General features: G+C 40.4%; 1 protein-coding gene across 4 annotated transcripts; it reads right to left on the bottom strand.

The window, feature by feature from the left end:
• Positions 1–53: 53 nt before the first annotated feature.
• MARCHF7 (membrane associated ring-CH-type finger 7) lies at positions 54–26,588 on the bottom strand. Of its 4 annotated transcripts, none has more exons than XR_009558316.1 (11): positions 26,441–26,588; positions 20,675–20,830; positions 16,745–16,903; positions 14,421–14,595; positions 13,306–13,470; positions 11,100–12,207; positions 10,436–10,605; positions 9,061–9,170; positions 7,085–7,198; positions 3,195–4,712; positions 54–2,239 (listed from the first exon to the last, which is right to left on the bottom strand). XR_009558316.1 is itself a non-coding variant. In XM_035132344.2 (11 exons), the coding sequence occupies exons 2-11, from the start codon at positions 20,825–20,827 to the stop codon at positions 2,181–2,183; spliced, it is 2,265 nt and encodes a 754-aa protein (XP_034988235.1). In that variant the 5' UTR covers positions 20,828–20,830; positions 26,441–26,588; the 3' UTR covers positions 54–2,180. The 4 variants fall into 4 exon arrangements, 3 of the variants coding, with proteins under 3 accessions (XP_034988235.1, XP_034988243.1, XP_060136120.1); XM_035132344.2 differs by having other exon boundaries at positions 54–2,242; positions 4,664–4,712; XM_035132352.2 differs by having other exon boundaries at positions 4,664–4,712.
• Positions 26,589–27,439: the final 851 nt, after the last annotated feature.

The following is a 27,439-nucleotide window of genomic DNA, read 5'->3' as shown; positions in this document are numbered from 1 at the left end:
ATTTTCTTATTCCAAAAAAGTGTTACTGGGGTGGTGGTGATTGTTTTTCTTAAAGTGTTAAACAAAACCTGACATTAATTAGGAAAACTGTGCTATCAGGAAGCCCTGGAAAAACAAAACAAAGATGCCTAGTTGGAATATGGTGCTTATAGTAAATAGAGAATTTCTTTTTTCAAAAGAGCATTGCAAATAATCAGTATTGCAGGTTTGAGCACTATAAGCATCTTAATTCAGGTGCTGAAGTAAAATAACTGCATGCCAGTCACCAGAAAAAGCAATGCAATTTTGGTTAGAAAGGTGGCACTAAATACACATTACTTAAAAATGAATTCAATTCTGAACATGTCATAAGGTGAGTTTTATAAAGTTCATCAACATCAGTGTAAAATCATTTCAGGTTTTATCCTGGTGACTTGCATTTTTCAAACTGGGTTTACTACCTTTTGTGTTTACAGTAGGGCTATCTAGATTTCTCTTCGCTGCCAACTGCTTTCTATGCTACTACATTGGTGCCTCGCTAGACGAATTTAATTTGTCCCACGGGTCTTTTCTTATAACGAAAACTTCGTCTAGCGAATCCCATAGGAATGCATTGAATTTTTTAAAAATTTGTTTTTGCCCATAGGAACGCATTAATTGAATTTCAATGCATTCCTATGGGAAACCGCGATTCGGCAGACGAATTTTTTGTAAAACGAATTCGTCTAGCGAGCCAACCTCCGCTCGAAAAATCCTTTCGTTAAGCGGAAATTTCGTTAAGCGAGGCACCACTCTACAGAGATCTCCCTGGAGTCAGAATGGATACAGCAGTTGCCAAGATTTGGGGGGGGGGAGGGGAAAGAGATTATGGTTACAGTTCTTAGGTCATCCAATAGCTTTCAAAACTTCAACCATACTATCATTATAGAACATCTGCAAAGGATTAGAAATAGCAGCCTCTCCTTCCTTGCTGAAAGGTTTCAGAAGGTGATCTTAGCTCTGTATTCAGATATGGCGAATACATTAGTTTTCTTGATTTTTATTCTGGCACTTCCATCCTGTCTTCCAAATGTTCCTTTCATATTGCAACACCTGCTGCATTATGGAACTGTGGCTTTTTAGACAATATACCTGCATATTGTGCTAAATTTCATTCACACCAATGGGCCATGGTGTGTGACACAATGAGCAGCATCCCACAATGTCACTACTCCCAATCCTTTCTCCCTGAAGGTGCGGAGGATGTTCTGTCTTGACAAGCTGAAAGACCTGTGAAGACAGAACTATCAAGTATCAGAAGAACACAAGGCTGAATTCTCCCCAGAATTTTAAAGAACTTAAATGCAGACTGCAATTTAGAAGACAAGTTGTACACTATTATCTACTGTATTTTAAGAAGGCAGGCTATTCGTATGCATTGTAATTTTTATTTAACAAACAAGTGACAACACTAGAAAACACATTGATAACCAGTGCTTCAGCAGTGAATGTGGGTTCTAAAAAAGGTTCATTAAGATAAATAGCTTGGTTAAGATTCTAAACCATAAGTTTTATTCCTTCCAGGAATGCTGAAATGCAAGTGTTTACAGCTGCAATTCCTTACTGGAACGTCTACACAATATTATCAAATATAATCAGCAGTTTCAAAATCAATACTTATAAAAGCCATAATTAACGCTTATTAGTAGCCCCTTGCAGATTTATTGCTTTGAGTTAAACATTCCTCAAGAAAAACTTAGAAACTTCACAGAACCCATTCATTCCCTCACTCAACCTTGGTTAACACTGGAAGCAAAATAAAATAGACTTCCCAAAGGTGTTTTAAAACGGAAAGCCAGCACAGAACTATCTCCTCCCCATGACTTGCAAACACACTTTAATGTTACCACTTAGAGCCAGTAGAAGAGCAAAAGTTGAGAAACATTTTCCAGAAGTTTAACTGATTACTTGTAAGAAGTTTATACAAAAGGAAATCATTTGCCTTACACATAAAAATCTGTTATTTTAGAAGAAGGCATACATGTCATAATCTCAAAGGAGAAACAACACGCTTGCAGGTCTCTCGATACCAATGTGCAACAGCAAATTTTTGAATTCAGCAATGCGTCAGAAATCTAATAGCATTCAGTGTGTTTTACAAAACAAATGCATATTGATGGTACTTTGCCAGTTGAGTATCCATCCGGTCCTTCCATTCACATTTATGCAGCATCAAGTGTTCTGTCGAGTTCACCATCTTCAGAATCATCATCGTCAGAAGCTGCTGAAGGTAGACAACCCAATCAAAAACCTTTCTACAACTCTTAAGGTACAGGAAGCCATTTTTAATTTGAACATGAACATGATTAACATAGCATATATGTAATTTTAATTGTTTCCCAATAGAATGTTTCCTAAATTGAAAACCACACACCAATCTTATCTCTTGAACTGAAAATGGAAAAACACCTACACGTGCTTATGCTAAAATGAAATCAATATTTAATAAGCACCATGAAGTAAATTGAAGCATATGCATTTTAAACCCAATGTGTGGGTAGGGGTAAAGCTTTACATTTTATTGATGAAAAAATTGAAAATGATCAGAGAAGTCAGGTATTTCTGAAATGTCCTAAGGTAACCTATTTTTTTACTTGTTAAAATAAGGCCATCATACTTTTTTTGTACCCATTAATTGTATCCTTTAAACAACATTTAAGAAGAAATTAAATTCCCAATCACCACAATAGCCTAGTTTCTATTTTAACCATTTCAGTCCAAAGTTTTCTACGAAGTCTATGAGTTCTATCCAACTACAAGTCATACTCAGAGCAGACTCACCAAGATCAACACACACTAATTTAAGTCAATTATTTATGTGGATTTATTCAAAGTATGATTATGCTGGATATAACTCTTTGTACGATGCACTGTGTGATTTTGCTTTCATTTGAGGTACATATACATGTACATGGAAGGCACTATGTTAACAATAAATGACATTCTGAAACACAAAGGTTAAATCCATGTCCCTCAGAAAGGAAAAGTTACAAAACAATTATTCTTCATTAAATTTCTATACTGTCCTTCACCCAAGGATCACAGGGTCGTTTAAAATATAAAAAAATCATCAAAATGCATACCATAGTAACACACAAAAACAATACCCCCCCCAGTTTAAAAGGCCATAGATTATTTAATTAGCCAAAGGCCTGGGAGAAGAGGAATGTTTTTACCTGGCGCCTACAGATATGTAACGAAGGTGCCAGGTGAGCTTCCCTGGGGAGAGCATTCCACAAGTGGGGAGCCACTGCAGAAAAGGCCTGTTCTCATGTTTCACCCTCCAGACCTCTCGTGGAGGTGGCACACGCAGCAGAAGGACCTCTGATTACGATTGCAGGGTCCAGGGCAGTTCATAGGGGAAGAGTCTAACTGAATCACTTGTGTTTAAAGTATAATACATTTTCTAAATAGCTACCAAACCAGTTGCTCCCACCCAAAGTGTGTCAGTGGCCTACACATTCCCAAAATTCATTGAAAAGGAAGCAAAAATCCATTAAGTAGAATAAATTATACCAAACAGCTATACTTGTAGGAGCAGCAAACTAGAAAATGGTATTTAAAGAGGGCAACAAAATTATTAGCAACTATTGGGAGACTGGTTAAAGGAGGATAGATAGTGTTGCTCCATGAGAGCAGCAGGGCTGAAATAAGAACATATGAGACCTTCAAGAAAGAGAAAAATAAAGGCAGCTGGTTCCTGGAAATACTATTTTTCTCCTCTCTACAAATACAAGAGTTTCTCCACAAACACCGAAGAAAACATTCTGCTCTACGAGCCAGCTCACAAATTCCTGGCTTCTGCTGCAATCAGGGTTTCATCAGCTCAAACAGAACCAAAAGAAGCACACAGCTTGGACTAATTCAACTTCAGTTGGTATCAAAGACTATTGGGATTCCTACTCATTGGGAAGAGAAAAGGGGGCATGGGAATGTACAGCTGTAGGGTTTACAGGGAACAAGAAACTACTAATAACTTCAAGTTTAACAACTGTAAATGCTCACCTCTTTTTCCTCTTGCTGATCCACTAATGGGTTCACCACAGACTGTATGGCAAAACAACTATAGATCTCAGGCCCTCCTTGCTAACACTTCACCATAGATACATACTAGAGACTGATTACTGTAATGTACCATCCTAGGAACATGCAATGTAAGTTACAGATATTCTACCAGTGGTATAATTGGCTAATGCATAGTCTGTCCAAAATGGAAGCAGAAAGTCAAATACATGACTAAGTTAGTCATCACCTACAAAGCAGCATCCCTTCCCTAAAACATAGTTACCTCTAAAGGACACTTCTCTACAAGTTACTTAAGATGTCATTATAAAAGTACACACTCTTGAGAACCTGATCACATTATTCGGAGGCAGACATTGTTCTTAGGAGACAGCTAGACAAATTCCTAACGTCCACCTGAAAGTCAGATTGAGACGGTAAGAGGTTTGTCTTCATTCAGACTGGTCTTGCTAAGGGACCAATCCAGTCAAGAATGAGTGCTTTTAATGGACTGTTCTCCCTTTTGGTTTTATTAGGTATACTAGTCATCACAGCTGCGTGAAAATTGCACATCAGCCCAAGTACTTAGCATTATACATCTCAAGATAACGAAATGAAACTAAAACAAGCAGAAGCCACCTACTTTCAATATCATCCATGTGTGCCTGAAGAGTCCTTGCAAGATTAATAAACTGGAAATAATACAAAAAGAAGGTAGTTTTAAAAGTTGTAAATCACCGCAGGCCTGCAAAACAATTCATAAACCCCAAAGCATATATACAGTATATGCCATTGAAGAATTTAAGTTTTCCCAAAAAGAACAGTCTGCAACATCAGGCCAATAGCTTATGTAGTTCAGCACTCTGTTCTCACAGTAGCCAACCAGATACCCATGGGATTTCCAGCAACTGGTGGTAGGAGGCATGCAGCCTCCAGTAGTGGAGGTAGGGCACAGCCTAGTCCATCCCTACATCTTGTGGAAGCAGATTCCACAGAATAACTATGTGCTGTGTATAATACTTTCTTTTGTCTATCCTGCTAATGAATAGTCCCAATTATCCCCATGAATGCACACCTATAGAAAAACATGTGAGCTAAGCCAAGGGGGTGAAGGGAACACTGTTAACTTATACTTATAATTGCAGAAGCTTTAAAAAGGCCTAGGAAACACCATCTGTATCTGTGACCCACAAGTTCACACGTAAGTTTCTTCACAAAAATGTGGGAATGTGCATGGCTAAAACTGACCCAACAATTCACGTTAAGTTTCTTAATGCAGAAGTTATTAATTGCATGGGAAAGTACTGTATGAGCTAGGCCTTAAAAATGGACATATGTTGACTGTAAACCTACTTGCAAGTTTCAGTCTAGTTTACTATATAGACAAGATGAGCACTGTCTTTAGTTCACAGAAATACATGCAGATCTTCAGACCCAAAACTAGAACAATTATTTAGAATGACTGGATTTGGGTTTTTTGAATACTTGTCAAGGACACCTTTTGAATGAGCAAGAGTGCAAGAAAATCTGCTTAAGTACTACAATTGTAACAGAATGAAATTTATCATTAGGAAGATGAAACTCCTTGTTCAGGAAGGAGTGGGTGTTGAGAAAAACTTGCATAGATAGTCGTCATCAACTCCTGCATATTTAGTCAATCCTGATGGCACCAGCCATCCAGAGGACTTTGCTGGAGGGTAAAATAAAATCCTTTCCCAAACAGGCACATTTCTAGGGATTTTTATTGGTCAATGAAGAAAAAAATATAACAAAGTCTGCTCAAAAAAGGTATCAAGGGCTGGAAAGTGGATAGAAAAGACAATGGGGCAATTTATCTACAAGCAGAGGCTGCATGGGGCTTCGTAGTTTGGAAAAAAGGGCAACTACAATGATGCTCATGAGCCCAACTAGGGATGTGAGGCTTTTTAGAATAGAAAAATTAATGCATGTTCATGGAGGTTATGCTTATCCTCCGCTTTCCTTTACCAGTAATGTCCCAGTACAGGTGGCCAACCTGCAATCTAGGGACTGCATGCAGCCCCCAGCCTCATTTTATATGGCCCCCAATGCCCCTGAAGCTGCCCCATTCTTCCACCCCATCAGTTCCTCCTTTTTTTCTCTTTCGATGCAATTTCAGAATAATTTGGAGTAGTGTTTTATTTGGCAAAAATAAATCAGTGAGAGCTGGTAGTATTTTTATTCCCAGATGTTCAAGAACATCTTCTTTTCCATAAATGTGTGTAAAGCAAGGAAGTTATTAGTTGCATGACTAGTGGTTGTGTGTGTCTGTTGCACTAAAAACAAAAACAAAACAAATATACCAATTTGAGACCCGAAAGCTCATAACAATGACAAACTTAGTTGGTCTCTAAGGTGCTACTGGAAGGAATTTTTTTTATATAAAACCCAGTGGGTCTTACTGAGAATTCTTATCTGAGATAGTCATAGATGCAGGACAGCCTTTATTCCAGATTAGTCAGCTCTGGTCCCACCTACTCTCAGCATGTGACACACAAACCCAGAGACATTACTCCAAAGGGAATGTAGCCCACTCCTGCTATATGCCTTTTCTCATCCATGGATCCCCAGATGTTGCTGGACTACAACTTTCATCATCCTGAACAAGTGGTAGTGCTGGCTGGAGAAGAACGGAGTCCAGCAGAAGATTCAAAGCTGGGAAACACTGCCTTAACGTACTCTTAAGCAACTTTAAAATTACAATCAGATAGCACCCAATGCTTATTTAACCTCTCCAATGTGTGTGGGTTTGTTTGTTAAGCAGTACTTTAGGAAATAACTAGAACCCCATATGCAAGCAGGAAGGACTTGTGCCAATAGAACATGTATACATGGCTGCATTTCCTAGATAACATCTCCAGAGGGTATTCAGACCTTTATGAGCAGCTTTGGGGCATGAGACTGCAGCAGAAATTAGCAGAAAGCCCCAGCTGGGAGTGTGGCTTTTGATTCTGACCAGTACAAAATTTGATAAAGTATCAAAACATGCTTCAACAAGTGTCACAATCTGCTTCTGTCACAGAAGCTGTTCGTACCACTTACTTACCCGGACACGTGTGTTGGCCTCACTTGTAGTTCCCAGCATATCTGAAAAGCGCTGTTCACACAAGTGCAACAATACTACAAGGTAAAGCCCAGAACTGATAAATTCATAGTCTGCCTGGAGAGAGAGGGTATCATCAAGTCAAACATTTAAGTTGTCTTAAATGCACAATGAGTGCTGTTTTACACTGATTATTTTATCCCAGCACATGCAGGAGCATTATTGCTTAATATCCACCAAAGATTCCAATCTTAACATGATTGCACTTTTAAAGAAACTGTTTTGTAAAGATAGTTCTTCCAAGTAAATCAACACCTCACTAAAATGACTAATTCTATACTTAAGTAGACATTTTGAGAAAATTGAAAACAGAGCCACACTAAAAACAGGAAGTCTTTGGGGCTCCTTTCTGCGAAACAAAGGGTGCCCTTGATAAATATCCAAAACTCAAACTCCAATCTAAATTAAATGTAATGATTCAAATAAACAAAGTATTAAAAAACAGAAGCAAAACATATTATACATTTATAAAACTTATACTGGCGCTTAATAAAACTTGGTGTTTATATAATAATGAATATGAGACACAAAAAGGTTTCATCTGCATATTGGTTAGAAAGATGCACAAGTGTATACCTGTTAACGGAGGATTCTGTCAAAGACACTAGTAATTTCATTTGTTGGCCTTTCAACACCTCCCCCCGAAAAAGTTCTCAGATCTACCCCTTGTCTTTAAAAATTCTCCTAGCGCCTCTTGCTAAGCCTATTTTATAAAATTACTGCTTATGACTAATGCCCCATTGATGTCTCCTTCCTTATCAATGGAAACCTAGCACTGCCCTCCATGTGCGTCTAAAGCAGGGGTTCCCAAACTAAGGCCCAGGGGCCGGATGCGGCCCAATCGCCTTCTAAATCCGGTCCGCGGACGGTCCAGGAATCAGCATATTTGTACATGAGTAGAATGTGTCCTTTTATTTAAAATGCATCTCTGGGTTATTTGTGGGGCATAGGAATTCGTTCATATTTTTTTCAAAATATAGTCCGCCCCCCCCCCAAGGTCTGAGGGACAGTGGACCAGCCCCCTGCTGAAAGAGTTTGCTGATCCCTGGTCTAAAGCCTACTCAGATATTCATTAATGGTGCCTGGTCCTATCACCTCCTCCCTTGACCTTCCGCATAGAGAATGGGAAATGGAACTGCAAGTACGTAACACTTTTTGCTTCAGACTGAAAATCCTCCCTGTTATTAGAAAGTCTACACAATCTCTCACTGAGCAGGGAGGATTGTGATAGCATTCAGGTGAACTACACTCTCCCTTCAGACTTAATGAGGGACAGTCAGTGTGGAGGAAGGAGGACCACTGGGTACAAGCGCTTCCACAGACATATTACTAAGAATTCATCCTATAGACATCTTTTGAGACAAAATTGCAGTCACTGTCAGAAGACAGTTTGTTTCTGCTATTCCATAATCCCAACTTTTATCTTGAACCACTTAGCAAGTGAGGTCACTTTATCAATGAAGTTCATTCTGGCTTCCCATTTATTTTGTTTTGCATTGTGTCTTAGGAACATAGGATGCTGCCCCACACTGTGTCAGACCACAGGATCCATCTAGCTCAGCATTGTCACTGCCTGGCAACAGCATTCCCAAGTTGTCAGGCAGGGGTCTCTTCCATTCCTACCTAGAGATGCTGAGGATTGAAGGCAGAACTGCCTGCATGCAAGGCAGATGATCACTGAGTTACTGCTCCCCAAAATTAAAAATTTAGAACACAGACACACAGCCCAAGATATACACACATATGACAGAACGTTATTCTAAATGGGCATTGTAGATAACAAATGTAGTTTATGATTTATTTTGGAAAATCAAAAATTCAGTATCAAATTTGACCTGAACTGATATTTTCTTCTAGAAAAAATGTCCCGAATCACAGCACAAAACTGACACTTACCAAATTAGCCAAAATATACTAACTTGTTCATTTGCATGTGCTCTATGAAGCTCATGGATATCAAAATTGTCAAGATTGAGGTGCAGCTTCTCTTTGCACAGCTCACAAGTAGTTACTGCTACCAGTGAAGAACCTGAGGGAACAAGGGAGTTACACTTTTTGTTTCAGAGTGAAGGCATTCTTGAGTCAACTGGGCATATGAAAGCACACTAACGAACAGGAAGAAAGTTTTATCCTTGTTTATATAACTGAGCCATTAATAAAAAATAAATCATGGGAGTTGTAGGCAAAAAACATCTGGAGGCCCAAGGTTGAGGACCACTGATATAAAGTATACCATAAAGGGGAGGGGGCAGGTTGCTAACACAGTGCTAGCAAAGTCCTTCACTGGTCAAAGAGCCCCAGACTCTCTGAGCTTTCGTTTTTTAAAAAAGTACATCTCTAGCCCTTCCAGGAAAATGTTACAAAAAAGTGCACAGGCACTCTTCCAAGCCAATTTCTGTGAAATGACTCAGCCTGGTTGCTCCCACCTGTCAGTGGTTTTAGCCAATGAAGTCAGAGTTGTGATTGGTAAATGAATAGAAATCCTTCAGGTCCTAAATAATTGCAAATCTTCCCCTCCTCCTTTAATGCAATTTCCCCGCTTCTGTCTTAATTTCTAGTCCTTTGAATCACCATAAATTGCCCTTCTTTTTCCTCTAACAACCAGGATCCATCTTTCCTGTGAGGGGTTCATCTGAGATTAAATAGACCCTATAAATTATTTTCTGCAAAATTCCTCTCCCCGCAAAAGACAAATGTGAAAACTCTTCAAAGAGATTTAGGCATGTCTCCTGCTGTGCAGGAACTAAGGAATAGGCACTCATGAAGAATTCATTATATAGTTCAATGCAGTACAATTGTATACATCATCTACTCAGAATGGGGCTTACTTCCAGGTAAGCGGGTACAGGATGGCAGCCTAGACTTTGGATGGGTTGGCAAGGGAGGGGAGGCAGGGTTCCTGTGCCTTTAACAGTTGTATAGCAGTAACAAATTAAACAGGTTAAGCATTTTATAGTCTGAAAATGCAACTATGTGAAAAGCTTCAATATGACTATTATCTAACATTATGCTAAGCCATGTCCCAATGGCGGCCATGTTGTTATGCCCCGCCCCCATGGAGGCCATTTTGTTACTGGTACCCACAACACTCTCAAAATTTGAAATATGCCCTCTTATCCAAAAAGGTTGGCAACGCCCTAGCATAAAAAGTGTAGTATGTCTCTATGGTCATATATACACAGAAACAGGAACGTACGTAGGTATTTGAAGCCCCCATTGCATCAAGCCTTCAGTCCACGGAAGAGCAACTCAGGAGCAAAGAAAAAATATTGTCCTTCAAAGGAGCTGCCTTACCTGAGTTAATCTTGGATTGTAGCCACTTTTTCATACACTCCTGGTGAACATAGCGCAGACTTCCAGTGCATTTACATGGCTCTATTAAGACGTTAGTAGCAGAAGTAGATGACATCTGACAAATTCTACACAAGTCTCCCTCCTCCTCTTCAGAGTCCTCGGAAAGGAGGCTAAGTAAGAGGAAACAGTTATTATGCAGGAAAAAACTTGGAATACACTTTTCACATGTTAACGCATTAACTGAATCACATTCACATGTAAGACAATCACGAAGTTTTCCCCAACCCAAGTTATTAATGGCACTGAAGAGAGACCATTAACTAGGGGGGGGGGGTGTATACCATCTCCTGGAACATTGCCTTGGATCCTAACTTTCCTTGCATGAACAAAACAGAGGTGATATTCACGAAATGAGACTTGCTGCCCTCTCTTCCATCTACAGCCCCATGCACATCCCCTAAGTCTGCTCCTGAGCATTAAGAATAGTGTGCAGGGCTGCAGATGAAGGCAAGTTGGCAGAAAACCCCACGCCCACTCCAAATAAAACAGAGGAGCAATTTAGGATCAAAACCAACATCCCCCCCCCAAAAAAAGTTGAAGATCTCTTGGTACATGGTATCAGTTTTATAACTAATTTAAAAAGCTACATAAATAGTGCTTTTACCTCTCTTTAATTTTTTGAAGCCTTTCAGGGTCTCTCGAGGATGGTATTTTTGACTTGTCATTATCTTGTCCATCAGGCTGATTCCAGCTTGAAGGAATAATATCGACAGTTATCATAACATTGTCAGACAAATTACTCCCCAGGGTTGGGGGCACTGCAAACCGGAAGAGAGAACCAGGAAACATTCCTGATATTCCTGAATTTATTCTTCCATGCACTGAATCTGGCCCAGAGGCAACAGATGTAGCACCATTAGGTACTGCAGGTGTTGGTGGCCTGGTAGCAGGCCTGAGGGATTCACTTTGTGCTTCAAGAGATACCTCCCCACCAGGTTCTCTTCTTCTGAAAAGATGCAGTGATCTAGCTGGTGTTTCAGAGGTAGAGGTTCTTGCAGTTTCATCTCTTCCTTCTCTTCGTCTTCTGGAAAACAAAGGTGTGCACCTGTTCCTCAGGGAAGATGATAGCCAAGAACCTGAATTTCTACTTTCAGAATCAGGTCTGTAACTTTCAGCTTCTGAATCAGAACTAGGATTTGATGAAACACCCGACAGGCCCCATCGTCTTCTAAGAAAGCTAAATCCCTGAGAAACATCAGGAGTCTGCCCTTCTGTGCCTTCAGAAGTTGTAGCTGTGTTAGTAGCACTAGCTTGGGTAGAAGAATGAGCTCTTGGAACAGTTGAATCTTCAGAACCTATTGGTCTTGAAGTCAATGAGTCCTGACTAGACCTTCTTGAGAAAAATGTTGATGACATACTAGAAGCTAAACGAGACAACAGTTGTCTTGTTGTTCGCCTTCCTTCAGTATCTGCAGGAGGCTCACTCAGTGACCTTTGGGATGGCATAACTCTTTCGGAACTGTTTGAGGAACCGCTTCCACTTCTCATGGCACCAAGGGTAAACTCTGGTTGTATATTTCTTTCAGAAGATTCTACTTCTCTTGGGACATAGTTAGATCTTGAATTCCAGCTATGGTCTCTAGAGAGTAATGATGACTGATGTTCAGAAGGCAACTGGCGGTTCATGGATGTGTTCAGCCTCAAAGAGCTCAGTGAGTTCTCTTTTGGTCTTGCTCCCTGTGCATACGAAGCAGGATATCTTTCCTGAAGATCTACCATAATAAGAATCACAAAAAAGTCAACTGTAAAATACTGCTATGCAGATAAGACTAACCAAATATGATTATTATTAACTAGAGCCCAAGAAGTGCATTTTTAACTAGACCCCAATTATATGCATCTTTGCTCAGAATAAGTCCACTGAATTTAGTGGGGCTTACTGGCATGTAAGTATGCTAGAGCTACAACCCTTGGTCTTGCTTAGAACATGGTTGATTATATTGATATATTGCATTTTTAGCCTGCTCTTCTTCCAAGAAATTCAGGACAGAATACTTGGTTCAGCCTTGCCCCTGCCCATTTTATTTTCACAACCACCATTTGAGAAGTTAGTATGCAGTAGCAACTGTCCCTACTACTCTGGTAAGTTTGTTTATTTTCTGTGTATTTCTATTCTTTTCTATTCCATTAAGATAATATTACAACAACAACAACAACAACAGCCGCCAGCCAGCATTAACTATGTCTTTTTATTTGTGACTATACACATATATGGCTGGCTGTAGCAATTCAAAATTACTCCTGGGTTCAGTTATATTTTATTTTCTCTACAGCAACACACCAGCAAAAGACAACAGAGGCACCAAGAATTAACATTTCTGGAAAAGAACTAAGTTTTTGAAATGGTTTTGACCAAATTTGAACCATTCCTACCCCCCATCTCTTTTATTATTCTACTTTTTTGGATGTGACACCTATTTTGTGTTAAAGAGGCCACACCCTTGGCAGCAGCCATTTTATGACTGGCACCCTCAGCACTTTCTCAAAATTCCAAATGTGCCCCCAAACCTAGGACGGAGACAGTGCACAACGAGGAAGCCTTAGTACCGTTCAAAAATGCTATTTTATTAGCCTAAACTAGTTACGTGACTAGAGGTTAAGATTTAAAAAAAACTGGCCCAATACATTCAACCAGTAAGGATTCTTTAAGTAAAACTTTGCCATTCACAATTAGCAACATTATAAACCCCCTGAAATTTCTATCCTGCCATGTGAGCCAAGAACAGTGTCTTCATCTAAGCAAAAACAGATAATACACTGAACCTAATAAATGGAATGAAACATTCTGAAGTTTCCAATACATAACATACATGATGAAGATGAGAAGTCACCATTTCTGTGACTACAGTCCACAAGACTGCTAATAGATGGTTCTGTTCTTTCCAGCTCTCTCCTCTCTCTTGCAAGTTCAGTTCCTAATGATCCAAGTACCATGGATGAAGATCTGGGTACATCGCTATATCTCCATGGGGAATCTAAAACCAAAAAGTGAAAAACATATGTATTCTTGCTTCCTTAATAAAAGTCTGAAACACACAATATTTACTGCTGTGTTCTTAGGCCTGATTGGAATACACTTCTCTCTTCTGAAAACTATGCACAACAATATTGTTATTGTTACTTTATACTAAAAACCCTGGTTGTGGAATAAAAGCTTTACCGTATATGTATTTCATTGCCCCAAATAGATATTTTACAGTGGTACCTCGCAAGACGGAATTATTTCGTTCCGCGAGTCGATTCATCTTGCGAAAATTCCATCTTGCGAGGCACGGTTTCCCATATGAATGCATTGAAATTTGATTATTGCATTCCTATTCGTCTTGCCTACACACACACACACACACACACACACACACACACACTCAGTACTGTACCCGCTTCTCAGCTGATCAGCGGAAAGCAGCGGCAGAAAGTGAGAGTGTGGGGCGAGCAGGAGAAAGCGTACGGCGGTGGTGCTGAGGGGCCGATCCCGGGCCGGCCCAAGGGCAAGCGGGAGAAAGCGTGTGGCATCGCTGAGGGGCCGATCCCGGGCTGGCAACGGCAGCGGATCCCCGAGGGCGAGCGTGGCACCGCTGCAAGGGCAGCGAGCAGAAGGGACTTTACTGTAATGCGTCCCTATTCGTCTTGCGAAGCACGGCCATAGAACAATTCGCCTTGCGAGTCACCCAAAAAAATCACAAAACGCTTTTGTCTTGCCAGTTTTTCGTTGCACGAGGCATTCTTCTTGCGAGGTACCACTGTATCTGATGCTATATGCATCTGATGAAATAGACTCAACCCCACAAAAAGCCATAACATTTGTTAATTTTTAAGTTTCTACAAGACAACTGTTCTTGTGTAAGAGCATGGATAGCAAGAAGCTAGCTTCAGTATAAAACAAAATAAATACACATCATTTTATACCTTTTAGCACATCACTTACCTGAAACTGTGTTTAAACCATTATTTCTCACACTAGAGGTAGATGTATAAGAAAGTTTAGGTCTCTTAGAATCAGTATCCTGTTGCTGGCTATGCAGTCTTGAAGAATATGATCCCTGAGTTCTTTCAGATTCGCCAAACCAAGAAGATGTAAGAGGTGAAGATGAAGATGTAGACTACAAACAATGTTTTGAAAGGTTACTACTTTTCTGCAAAATACTGGGCTTTAAAAAAATAAGCTAGCAGAATATTAAATCAAATCAAAGTGAAATGCTTGGGTTATATAATGAAAAGGGCTTGTATGAATGAGATTGAGAAAGAGCAGGCTTACCCTTAAAAGTATTAAAAATAAGTCTAATACCTATTGGTGATCTTCCCTCCCTCTTTTTAATGGCTTGGGAACAAGCTTCAGAATCGGAGATGGTGCAAAGGGCTCCAAGTCCAACAACCAGAAATACAGGATTTGATATTTCTATTCACAGTTAAGTAATACTAGTTAAAAGGTTTTTTCTTATTATTTAGACAACATGGTTAGATCCATTCTCAAGGATATACACAATCCCTTTAGCACAGTTCAACAGGTTTTAAAGAAAACAGTTCAATTAGCAGTTTCTCCTAAAACTGTTATTAACCTATCATTCATTTTCACATTCAGAAGCTACTGTCTTACATGCTCTGAAATCTTCTCAGATTTTAATTTATGCATTCATGCGGCTGCCCCTTAAAATGTCATGAGACACAGAATGCCATAGTGCAGAACCAGGTGTCACCTTTGTTAACACCTGCTCTTTTTATCTGCTGGTTTGATTCTAGGCTGAATCTGCGTCAAATTTTATAGTACTTTCCTAAGCATGTCTATTCATGTAAAAGTCTCACAGAGTTCAGTGAGGCTTCTCCTGGCAAGTATGTATAGCAGCAGGGGGTGAAGAACCTGTGGAAGTTCAAATGTTGTTAAGACTCCAGCTTTCTTCAACCCCAATGGTTAGGAATGATGGAAGTTAATAGTGCAAGATCAGAAGGGTCATACGATCCCCACCCTTGGTGTACAGAACTGCAACCTAAATGACTGCAGCCTAAATCCTGAATTTAGTAGGAGTGCCTTTCCCCCGGTTACCATCTTCACCCACCTTCCATTTTAAAATAATCTGAAGAATTATAAGGTACCATCACCAAGGGAAAGGTTTTCATCTACTAGCAACAAAGCATTTGCAGCAGTAGTGTTGTTTTGTCAAAGCTGTGCAGAGCTTTTAGGATGTCTCTCGGCTGGTGTTAAGCATTTTTCTATGTACAGTATTCTATTTTGTTGTAATAGCTATGTGGTTTCATATTTTATCTTTTGGAAGCCACTTTGTGATGGTTAAAGCAGGATATACATCCTAATCTAAATTAATAGTTAATTTGGGGTCTCAGAGTGGGAAATAAAGACAACTCATTAAAATAAATTTAGTACTATTTATATCAAATATAAATATGCTTGTGAATCTATAATTGTGTGCTTATTTTTTTATTACGTTTCTCTATGTTAGGATTTTTGTTGTTGCTGCTGCTGCTGCTATTGTTGTTATATCCCACCTTTTTCCCTGACAAGGACTCAAGGCGGCTGCAGACACATGTCCCCATCCTTAATTTCCCTTCATTTCTTCCACCCCATTCCCTGCTTTCTGCTCACAAAATGCTCTCTAGCACTTACACAGAAATGTAACTCACAGAGCAAGTTAGAAACTTCTAGACTGAATGCAGATACTGTACTGAAAAAGTGAAGTTTGCAGTTTGTTACAATGTAGAGTGTTTTTTGGAAAAAGAAAAAGAAAACAACAACATTTCCTGAACAAAACTAAGAAAACAAATCACCTTTCCACTGCAGGAAATAACATATAAAATGCTGTAATTCATCTCCATACAGTATTTGAAGGCCACCCCAAGAATGCCTTCTCTCATGTCTGCCAATCTAACTGCTTCTTCAGGTGAGAACACATGCAGAGCTTCCATACCCAATGGGTATGGGCAAAATATTACAGGAAAAGTTGTTAGGCAAAAACTAAATAATTTGTGGGGGAAATTGGCAAAACAGGATTCTACAAAGCCCATAATGGCTAACCACAGATGCTTGGATTTTTCTAATGCAATTCTAGGCATCTCAGTTTCCTAAGATCTCCGTTTCCTACATTTCTGCAGCCTAAAACAAAACTAGACAACTGATAACATTTGCATGTTTCTTTGAAACTTACTTACAAGAAATTAGATTAATGTGACTGTAAAGTAAATAACTATTGCAGACTTAGAAAAAAAATTAAAATAAAGATTGAGGACACAAACAGCCCTTACCAGTCTGTTTCTGCTTCCCAACAATCTTCCAGACCATGGACGATCAAGTGTTCCTGAGTAGCGAGTTGGAGATGAAGCTGGAAGCTTCCAGGGGCTTTCATATGCTTCTCTTTCTCCAATTGCCCAGTCTCTACTGGAACTATGCAACCGAGTAGAATCCTACAAAGTAATATGGTTACATATTCTCAAGACATCAAGTTGAGTTCCATCTATGGCTACCATCCTTACCATCCTTATGATTTTAATAAGTACATAAAAGCTATGTTTGTATCCAGAGTATTACACTTTGGATAATGTGAAGTAACTCCTGTACTTTTTTGGAGGAAGGGTGAATACTTTTATAGATTTATTATATACCACAACTAAATATATATCACAAATGAATGTGTCCCAGTAGGATTTGTACTTTAGTCCAAGAATGGAAATCTTCAAAAATGAACTCAAGCTATCAATTTAAAAGCTGCAAATGTTGGGTGTTAGTTTGGCGTACTTACTTACCTGACAGTTATGTACTGTTACTCTACTAGATTCTGTTAGACTAAGAGGAATGAATTTCTTGCTAACAGTGTATCACCATGGTGACTACTGCCTGAGGCTGGTTTGAACATTGCGCCAGACAGGATAAAAGAAAATATGCAAAGCATATCTATCATCACAAATAAATGGAATTGCAATTAACTGCAACATTAGCCTGCCAGGGACCTGTGGCTGGGAGTACAGCAATGCTGGTGTGCTTAACAATGATATACTGGCAACCAAGAGCTAATTTGGAGCAGTTTTATAGTACAGTCAATGGCATTTTGCTGTACTGCATTTTAAAAAATATTTATTTTAGACTAGTTTTTTTATTATTCCGCGTTAATTGTATTTGTATAGAAGCTCCTTCAGAAGGATGGGTGGGATAAAAGAATAAATAGTAATATAAATAAATAAAATTTATATGCCACACCAGGAACATGGTACCTGTACATATAAGGTCAACAGTACCAACACAATATTTAAATGGATCGGAGTGTACGTTGGGTAAGGAACAGTCCAGGACAATCCCTTGTGAGGAAGAGCTATCCAGTATGACAGCAACTATTAAGTTCTCTTCCTTCCTCACGTTTGCCTTTCCAGAAGCCCTTAAATGGAAGATGGTTTAAGCCAGGCAAAGTTTGTCCATCTTACATTTCATTTGGGCCACTTTCTGACATTTCTGATACTCTGAACATTCATTTTCAATATCCCACCCTTCGTAACTTTTAAGTTATTCAAACAACTTGTCAGCTAAAGTATGTTATGTGTTTCATTGAAGACCTAATAATCACTATTGTTCATGGATCACTCTCTCAAAAAATTCCAATAGAATATTACAAGATATGCAGCTGAACTTGCTAACCTGATACATGTTTTTATAATTTCTAGGCTTTACTTCTGCAATGAACTTTAAATAGGCTGTCCATGAAAATGACTTCAAAACTTCATCGGCTACAATAACCAGAACTATCTTTTGACAGGTATTACAAGGAACACTTATTTAAACCCTGCACTGTTGCAACAGCAGTAATTGCCTATATACTATCAGACCAAATTCAAAATGCTGCTTTTGACTTTAGTGTCTGGGACAGTCTTAAGAACATTCCCACAGAAGAATTCCTGCTTATATAATCTACTGGAAACAAACTGAGAAAGGGCTATAATCCCTGCCCAAATCCTTGTTTTATAAATTACTCTTAACAGAGAAATGCTAAAGCTTAAAATAGCCTCAAGCATTTCTATATTTAGATGCTTAATTCTGCTAATTCTTCAAAAAAGATAGTTAAAACACAGCACCTACAAAATTTCCCAATACCGCTTTTCAGTTGAAGCCAAACCCTGTTTTAGGATAATGCTTTAAAACAGCAATACTGCACTATGTAGTCTAGCTTTCTACACATACAGAATACAGAAAAGTAAAGTTGAAAGAGAAATTCCAAGGCCACATATATATATATTCTAATTATGGACATTATGTTCGCAACATGGACAGTATATTGGCAATTGGAAAAAATAAGCTTTTTCCCAGCAGTACAGCAGTTGCTTGCTTGTACTGTGAAGTTTTGGAAACAAGCCAATCTTCTTTACTAAGAACTTATTACCAAATACCTAGCATGCACTACAAGTGTTGCATTTGCCCTGTAGGAAGTCCATCCATCTGGTGGGGAAGGAATATAAGTGGCAGAAAGAATGCTTATATGTTGAACTGGAAAGTGTGGGTCATAGAATGAACTCAGTGAGCTTTGCACTCAGAGATGGTCATGTGGTCTCTCAATGGACTACCCAGTAACAGGGACAGCATTATATTGTTGAAGACTAAATGGCATGCACCAATATGGAAAAAATTAAAAGGTGTTATTTGTACATCATTGTGATGGAGCTAGGTTAAGTCTGCCACAAAGCACAGGTCATCTCAGTGTTTGAGTTGGCAAATAAGGTTTATCTCTGCCCCAATACCCCTTGGGATTATAGCCCAACCTACCTTACCCCACATTAATTCACCCATCCTGTGAGGGAGAAGATATACATGATTTGCATGCCTACTACAGTTAATGTTATATAAAAATTAAGCTTATTCCTATAAAGTAGCCAGTAAAGATAGGAATGTAGCCCTTATGCTTTGTTCAGATTTTTTAAAAAATTATTTAGAAAATGCATAGCCTGTCCTTCCACTGCAGTTACAATACTCAGGGAGATTTAGACTAATTTAACCAAACTTACCGTTCTAAAAAAGGTGTGCAGGATTTGTGCTTGTTTTCCACAAAACCTTATTTTCAGAATTTTGATGTGACAATCAAGCTAACAAAATGTCAGTACCAAAACAGATTCCACTTTTTATTTATTTCCTTGTGATATGCGTGATATCCAAAACCAATAAGCATACTTTTTATAGGCCTAATAGCGGTAAACTTCATTCCCCTTTTTCTTTTCTTCTTTTACACTTTATGTCACTCAGGCTCCTTTGTCCAAGACAAAGGATTTGTGCATTTGAGAATTGCACTTTTAGTTGGGTTCCCAGCTGTTGTTGGACTACAACTCCCAACATCCCTGGCTAGCAGGGCCAGTGGTATGGGATGTGTCAGAGGATTGTTGCGGCTACTCCCGAGTAAAGACGCTCCAGTCCGCTCTGTCTTTAAGGGTTTTATTGTGCATACTATTTACAGTGCAGAGATAACAGAAAACATGACCTCCTAGTCACTCGCAGAATCCAGCAATGGCACCCTTCTACTTCTGGGCCAGCATAAAAGCTTGGGCACCCCGAAACGCCGCCCTCCAACCCTGCGTTTGGGCGCACGCCTCAATTCAGGCACCGGAAGAGGCTGTGCTCCCTCTTCTACTTGTTGGCTAGGGCAGTGCTGGGGCTGAGCCTTCCCTCCTCCACTTGTTGGCTGGAGCGGTGCAAGGGCTCCAATACCTCGCTGAGCCTTCCCTCCTCCATTCCACTTCCTCCTGCCCTGCTGCTACCGCTCTCGCTGGGCGAAGTGCTGGTCAGGATGATGGGGGGAGGCTCCCTATAGGGAGTCCCCCTGACAGGATGAGTGGAGTTGTAGTCCAACAGTAGCTAGGGAACCCACATTTGAGAAACACTGTTCTAATATAAAAAGTTACCATTAATATCTGTATAAAAGACTAATGCATAGACCAGGTTTAATCAGTATGAAGAGATCTGTGTCATTCATAAACTGCCAAGTGACAGAATTTCTGGTATTAAATAAATCTATCAAGGCTTCAGAAGATGTGTTTGGACACCTTATCATGATCATATCTTAACATGTTAAACAGATTAGTTAAAGTTCTTTTACATAGCAAGGTATCCCCTTTTCATGCAAATAAGTCCACTAATTTGTTCTTGAGCAGAAACTCAGAAGCGGAAGCTGAATGCAGCCTGTATCACCATCAAATACTACTTACTTGGCATCCAGGTTCCAATCTCAGTGAAGATTCTCTTGTAAGATATGAGTCAGTTAAACTGGTTCCTCCATTTCCTGCTCCTGTCCTAGCACTTTGAGAACTGGATGGCTGAGTGGATATCCTCCTTGGAATTCTTGGTGGCTTTGATTCCATATTCTATGCAATATGAAAAAAATATTTATATTTCCAATTAGATAATGGAGCATATTCTTTGTAGTAATACAACAATACAAGTTATAAATTTAGAATTCATATGGCTTGTAACAGCAAGCTTTGCACAAATGTTTGTACACTAACCTGAGGATCAACAAATTAAGGTTAAATCTAAGTACAAAGCAAGTATATACATCTCAGAAACTTGGAAATAAACTGCAGCCTCTTAATCATTTTGTCCACTGTAATGGATACTGCCTTCTTACAATCGCTAAACAGAAACAAAATCCAAGTCTGGACAATGCTATAACACTTGCTGAACTTTTTTGAAGAGACACAACACAAGTAGAAGTTTGGGGGCTTTAAGAACAACACCCCAAATTGCACAAGTGGCCATGGAATTAATGTCACAGTAGTTTCAGTTTGGGGCAAAGAGGTTCCAGTTTACTATACAGTTTTACCTGCTGATCAGAAAAATGACGACCATTCCCATCTGATGACATTATTCATAGAACTGGAGTAACAAATACTGTACATATCTAGCCAAAGCTTGACAAGTCACAGCTAAAAACTACAAGGGAGCACTTACTAGAAGTAAACCTAAAGAAGCTGGCATTTCTGAAATGTGTGGTATGCAAGAGTAGAAAAGTCATACATGTTGAAGTATCATAATAAAATTTCAGGAAGGTCAATACTGAGCACCTGCTACCTTCTAATAAAGTTATTAACCTGGCTATCTAGAAGAAGCTCATATAGCCTTGGTAATAAATTAACTATTTCGAAAGCTGTTTACAAGATATACAGCCTTGAAAGTAAATACACTGTCTGTAACAGAGTGGAAATGTAGCTTACTTCATAATAAAAAAACAAGAAAAATCAAGCACACAGAGCTGTTTCAGTACTCCATCAACTCACAAATGTGCACAGACAAGTTCACCTGGCTTTGTGAGAATGAGCTTTTTGTGATTTTCTAACTCACGTACAGTTATTACTGCACATTCAGACTGTAAGAACTTCCTGAGAATCATTGCACATGCTTAGTGTCTTGCTTAAATGCAACCCATGGCCATTACACATGGAGCATTAGTATGCCAACACAACACAGCCCTAGACACATAGTAAGCTAACATTTGTACATACCAAAGTCAATCAGAAGCCAAGTGTGTGCTATACTGCAAAGGTAAATTCTTTTTGCTCACTCAACATATTTACATCAGGCAACAGTTGTCAAAAAATGGTAATGATCTGCCTAGGTTCCCTTTTGCATATTTTAAAAAGATGACTGCCCCCTCCTCCCTTCCTATTACTCTTCCGTCAACTTCTGAAAAGTCATAACTGATGGTTTTGTATGCAAGTGCACACAGTGTAAGTTTCATCAGGCAGGCCCTTCTGGTTTGAGCACATTCAGTTGTATCTACCCAGTTTCTTCCTTTTTCTGGCCTCAGTACCTTCCTCATTCTTATTTTTTGGTTATGTTAAGAATACACATATAACCTTCCACTCTAAAGTTTAAGGCATAACATGCATATTTGTCTGAGGTAATGAAACCTCATGCTGTATTCACATGATAATGTTTTTTTTAGATAATGTTTTGTTTAGGATTCAAGCCAGGGTTAAAATAACATAGCCACAGTTCACAGAAACTGGGCAATGAGATCAGGTACTCAGTTATCCCAAGACTGCTTCCGTGCGCCAATCCAAACTAGATGAGGACTAGATGGGCAGAAATTCAAACAAGAGATGCAGTGTGCTCAAAGCTGGAGTTCAATCTATATATTTATGATTTTTTTTCTGCATACTGTGTTTTACTCTAAGGAACTGTATTTTTTCTTATGTTTGCTTCTGCAATGACTACATTTTAAACATTTTTCCTCTGCTGAACTGCTATTTTAGTGCTGCCATTTAAAAGTTACTATGTCTTTTTAAAAAGGTAAACAACATTGGTTGGCCCTCTGGTCAGCTCTCATGGCCCTTCACTTCATCAAATCTGGCCTTCTTTGAAAAAGATTTGGACACCACTGTGCTTCACCAAACTGCTTTGCCCTTATATTTTCATCCCAGTGGTCTCCAAAACAGAATGTAACCCCAACTGGGATAAAAATATCTTTCCCACCCCACCCACACTCGTGCTGCCATAATGTTTAGTTTGGCCCCAGCCAAGTAAAAACTGGAGGGAAAAGGAAACAAAACTCTCTCTTTAACTAAGCAACTCTATATCCAGCTAAAGAAGCCAACCTCCTTCCCTGTTTACAATGGCAGGAAAAGGACATGGCAAACAGATTCTGAAGATGGTAAAGTGAAGTTGCAGCAAAGAAAGTTGCAGCTTACCAACAAAACACTGGTATTGATGCTGGCTCTAAGAACTTCCCTAACTTCCTCCCTGCAATATTGCTTCCAAAAAACTATTGCAACACTGAACAGCCGTGATGATTTAGACCTACTTGCAACACACATTGTTCCATACAGAACATATCTAATTAAGCAATTGCTGAGGGGAAAATTTTTACATCTGCAGTTTAGCAATTATCTCATCCTGAGACAAAGAAGACCGTCTTGGGGAAAACATCACAAGAGTAGAAATTATTAGGGAGCAAATAGTCAAAGGAGCAAAGAAGGGCAGTGTCAAAGAATGCTCCAACTACCGCACAATTGCGCTCATTTCACACGCTAGCAAGGTTATGCTTAAAATTCTACAAGGCAGGCTTCAACAGTATGTGGACTGAGAACACCCAGAAGTGCAAGCTGGATTTCGAAGGGGCAGAGGAACCAGAGACCAAATTGCAAACATGCGCTGGATTACGGAGAAAGCTAGAGAGTTCCAAAAAAACATCTACTTCTGCTTCATTGACTACGCAAAAGCATTTGACTGTGTCAACCATGGCAAACTATGGCAAGTTCTTAAAGAAATAGGAGTGCCTGATCACCTCATCTGTCTCCTGAGAAATCTCTATGTGGGACAAGAAACTACAGATAGAACTGGATCTGGAATAACTAATTGGTTCAAAATTGGGAAAGGAGTACGACAAGGCTGTATATTGTCTCCCTGCTTATTTAATTTACATGCAGAATTCATCATGCAAAAGGCTGGACTGGATGAATCCCAAGCCGGAATTAAGATTGCCGGAAGAAATATCAACAACCTCAGATATGCTGATGACACAACCTTGATGGCAGAAAGTGAGGAGGAATTAAAGAACCTTTTAATGAGGGTGAAAGAGGAGAGCGCAAAATATGGTCTGAAGCTCAACATCAAAAAAACTAAGCTCATGGCCACTGGTCCCATCACCTCCTGGCAAATAGAAGGGGAAGAAATGGAGGCAGTGAGAGATTTTACTTTCTTGGGCTCCATGATCACTGCAGATGGTGACAGCAGTCACAGAATTAAAAAGACACCTACATCTTGGGAGAGAAGCAATGACAAACCTAGACAGCATCTTAAAAAGCAGAGACATCACCTTGCCGACAAAGGTCCGTATAGTTAAAGCTATGGTTTTCCCAGTAGTGATGTATGGTAGTGAGAGCTGGACCATAAAGAAGGCTGATCGCCGAAGAATTGATGCTTTTGAATTATGGTGCTGAAGGAGATTCTTGAGAGTTCCATGGACTGCAAGATCAAACCTATCCATTCTGAAGGAAATCAGCCCTGAGTGCTCACTGGAAGGACAGATCCTGAAGCTGAGGCTCCAATACTTTGGCCACCTCATGAGAAGAGAAGACTCCCTGGAAAAGACCCTGGTGTTGGGAAAGATTGAGGGCACTAGGAGAAGGGGACGACAGAGGACGAGATGGTTGGACAGCGTTCTTGAAGCTACGAACATGAGTTTGACCAAACTGCGGGAGGCAGTAAAAGACAGGAGTGCCTGGCATGCTATGGTCCATGGGGTCACGAAGAGTCGGACACGACTAAACGACTAAACAACAACAACAATGTAACATCAAGACTTCCATTAAGTCACTGCAGCCATATTGGAGCAATGTAGGGATTCTTCTCATCCTCGAGTCATGGCAAATACGAACATGCCCACATACGACAAACATCATTACTCGAGCAAACTTAGTCAAAGCAGTTACTGAAAACAGATCTAGTTCCTTGCAGTTTAAACTAACTGTTTACCAGTAAGATTGCACTACTCCAAATTTTAGCACTAATTCGGGATGGGCTGCAGGAAACAAAACTTACTGTTCTCTCAGGCCACTTTTAAAGTGTGAGCTGGATGTCCTAAACAGGGGAGTAATGTTACATTACATAACTGCAGTAAATACAGAACAAATTATACATTCATGTTCATCACTGCAACATCAAGATTTTCATATATTAAAAGCCATTTCTGAGTAAAGACCACAACCCAAGGTTTATCAGCTTATGCCACCTTAAACACAATACTTTTTCAATGGTGACACAGTAGTCATCTGTGGGCAACTTCACCAAGTGATGCAGATGCATGTAAAATTTGCAGCCCTGTGAGGCTGCTGACAATTTTAGGTCAATGGCCTCTGTAACCCCCTTGCAGAAGAGGAATCAGTCTGCAAGGATGTGGGAGCAAAGTGCCACTCAATGGGACACGAGAAAAGGGAAATGGAGAAACTAGAACAAGGATCTTTCCATTAGCTTCTGGGGGGGAAATCAGAGCAGCCCCAGAATCTGTGTCAAGCTGCCCCATGGGACATAGCTGAGGAAGAGAAAGGCAATGTCGTAAAGGCTACATCAGTCAAAGCCTGTTCCAGAGCATTTATTCGACATAAGTAATCAAAGACGAGAAAATGCTGCTAAGAAACTAAGGGATGCACTGGATGCAGAACTGGAAATGGGCTAGGGAGACCTGGACCTCAATTCCAACGCCCATCATCACTCTCAGCCTTACCTATGTCACAGAGTTGATACATGGATAACATAGTGAATAACACCAGGTACACACCTTGGAAGCAAGTGCAAGACACAAACCTGGTGATGAAGAAAAACGGAAACAAGCACAAGTACTGCATGTCCTAACAACAGGTCGAGGGTTTGGGGGGGCGGTATTAGAGGCTGCATAGTTATTGCCAACCCCTATAACACATGTATCTCTATGGAGAGGACTAATTAAATCAATGAACTTAGTTGCGTATCTTTCCCTACTGTTACTTTTTGCAACCGGCAATGCAAATTAATATGTACTCCGTGTGTTGTTGTTGTTATGTTATGTTTACGGTGCTACAGTTGAAAACCAGTAATACGAGTCTGCATGTTCCCGTCCCTTTTTTTTTCTTGGCACACTTATGGGGCGAAAGCCTGTGAGAATTTCCAGTTCACCTCCTCGACTGCATGGCTGGGAAGCATTTGAAAAGGAAAAAAGGTTCGCCTGCCCGAGAGGAATTATTTTTATTTTCTGCATACGTAGCCATCAAGACTGCTGGATAAGGAGGATGTTTCCAGGGTCAGGCCAGTCCCTCAGAGCCCTACAAGGGAAAACGAGAACTGGGCCAAGGGCTCCTGCCGACTCACTCTCACACAAGATGGAGACTCCAGCTTCGAAACGGGGGCCCTCGCCTCCAGCCCCGACACGGAGCACCGCCCCCACCTCGCCCCCACACCCCACCAGACGAGACACGGAACGCGAGACACAAGCTGCTCACCGCCGCTTGCCGCTCTCTGACTCTGCTTCCTCCTCCAGCTGCTGGCTGATCCGACAATGGCGGCCGCTTTAACGCCGAGTCGAGGGAAGGGAAGGAGCCACCCAGCGCCGCCTGCCAATCACCGCCGAGCCAACGGCCCCGACTCGCCGCGAGCTTCTCACCAAACTGCTCTCGCGAGAGCAGGAGCCTTAAATAGCGTCAACGCACATACAACGCTCTCCACCCCACCTTATCTCGTGACTATCTCCGGTGAGGTCGATGTGTGGCGAGGAGGGGCCCGGAGGCTGCCGGGAAAGCGGAAGAGCCGGTGCTTTTGTGGTTTTGTGGGTGGGGCCACACTTACCCTTGGGGCGTGTGACGTATGACGAACGTCACTTGCTGGGATGACTCCCGGGGGGGGGTGCGCGCGCGGGCGGTTCTACCTGTAAAGGTCGGTGAGACCCGTTGAATTAAATGGTGCAGGGTCCACGCGGCTGTTTTAGAGGTGTCAGAATACTACTACAGTACACTGCATCTCCCATCCCACCCTACAACACACAAGAGCGTTTTAATCCGTATTTATCCCAATATAAATACCCCAGTGGCCCGTTTGCAAATTAAGTCCCCGCCTGGAAGCACTCTGGGAATTAAATCTCATGTAGGTGAGCTTGTGAAGACAGGAGTGCCTGGCGTGCTCTGGTCCATGGGGTCACGAAGAGTCGGACACGACTAAACAACTAAACAACAACAACAACAGGTGAGCTTGTAGGATTGCAACCCAACAGTGCAATCTTCTGCACATCTCAGAAGCAAGCTGTGACACTGACTTTACGGGACTGCAGCCCTACTGAATTAGAGAAGTTCTTAATGCGTGGAGAAAGGGCAACAGTATATGGTGGTTGGTTTTTGGCAGATTGTAAGCAAAGCACACTGTTATGCAGAGAAGATTGGCACCCAGACGGATATTAGGGAAGATTGCTCAACACCAAATTCATTTCTCTTCCCCTCCCTATCACAGCC

This window comes from Zootoca vivipara, chromosome 1, assembly GCF_963506605.1.
Source record: "Zootoca vivipara chromosome 1, rZooViv1.1, whole genome shotgun sequence".
Taxonomy (NCBI): domain Eukaryota; kingdom Metazoa; phylum Chordata; class Lepidosauria; order Squamata; family Lacertidae; genus Zootoca; species Zootoca vivipara.
Note: the sequence above shows the minus strand (reverse complement) of the source record. Positions and strands in the feature narration are given on the sequence as shown.

What these genes read in the sequence shown, in the direction of transcription:
- MARCHF7 (XM_060280137.1), bottom strand. Translation starts at nt 20,827, where the DNA reads ATGGAATCAAAGCCACCAAGAATTCCAAGGAGGATATCCACTCAGCCA. An exon ending in TGGGAAGCAGAAACAGACTG is followed by an intron (nt 14,596 to 16,744) that starts GTAAGGGCTGTT and finishes CATTGTTTGTAG; the next exon opens with TCTACATCTTCATCTTCACC. An exon ending in CTTCAAAAAATTAAAGAGAG is followed by an intron (nt 10,606 to 11,099) that starts GTAAAAGCACTA and finishes CCTCTTACTTAG; the next exon opens with CCTCCTTTCCGAGGACTCTG.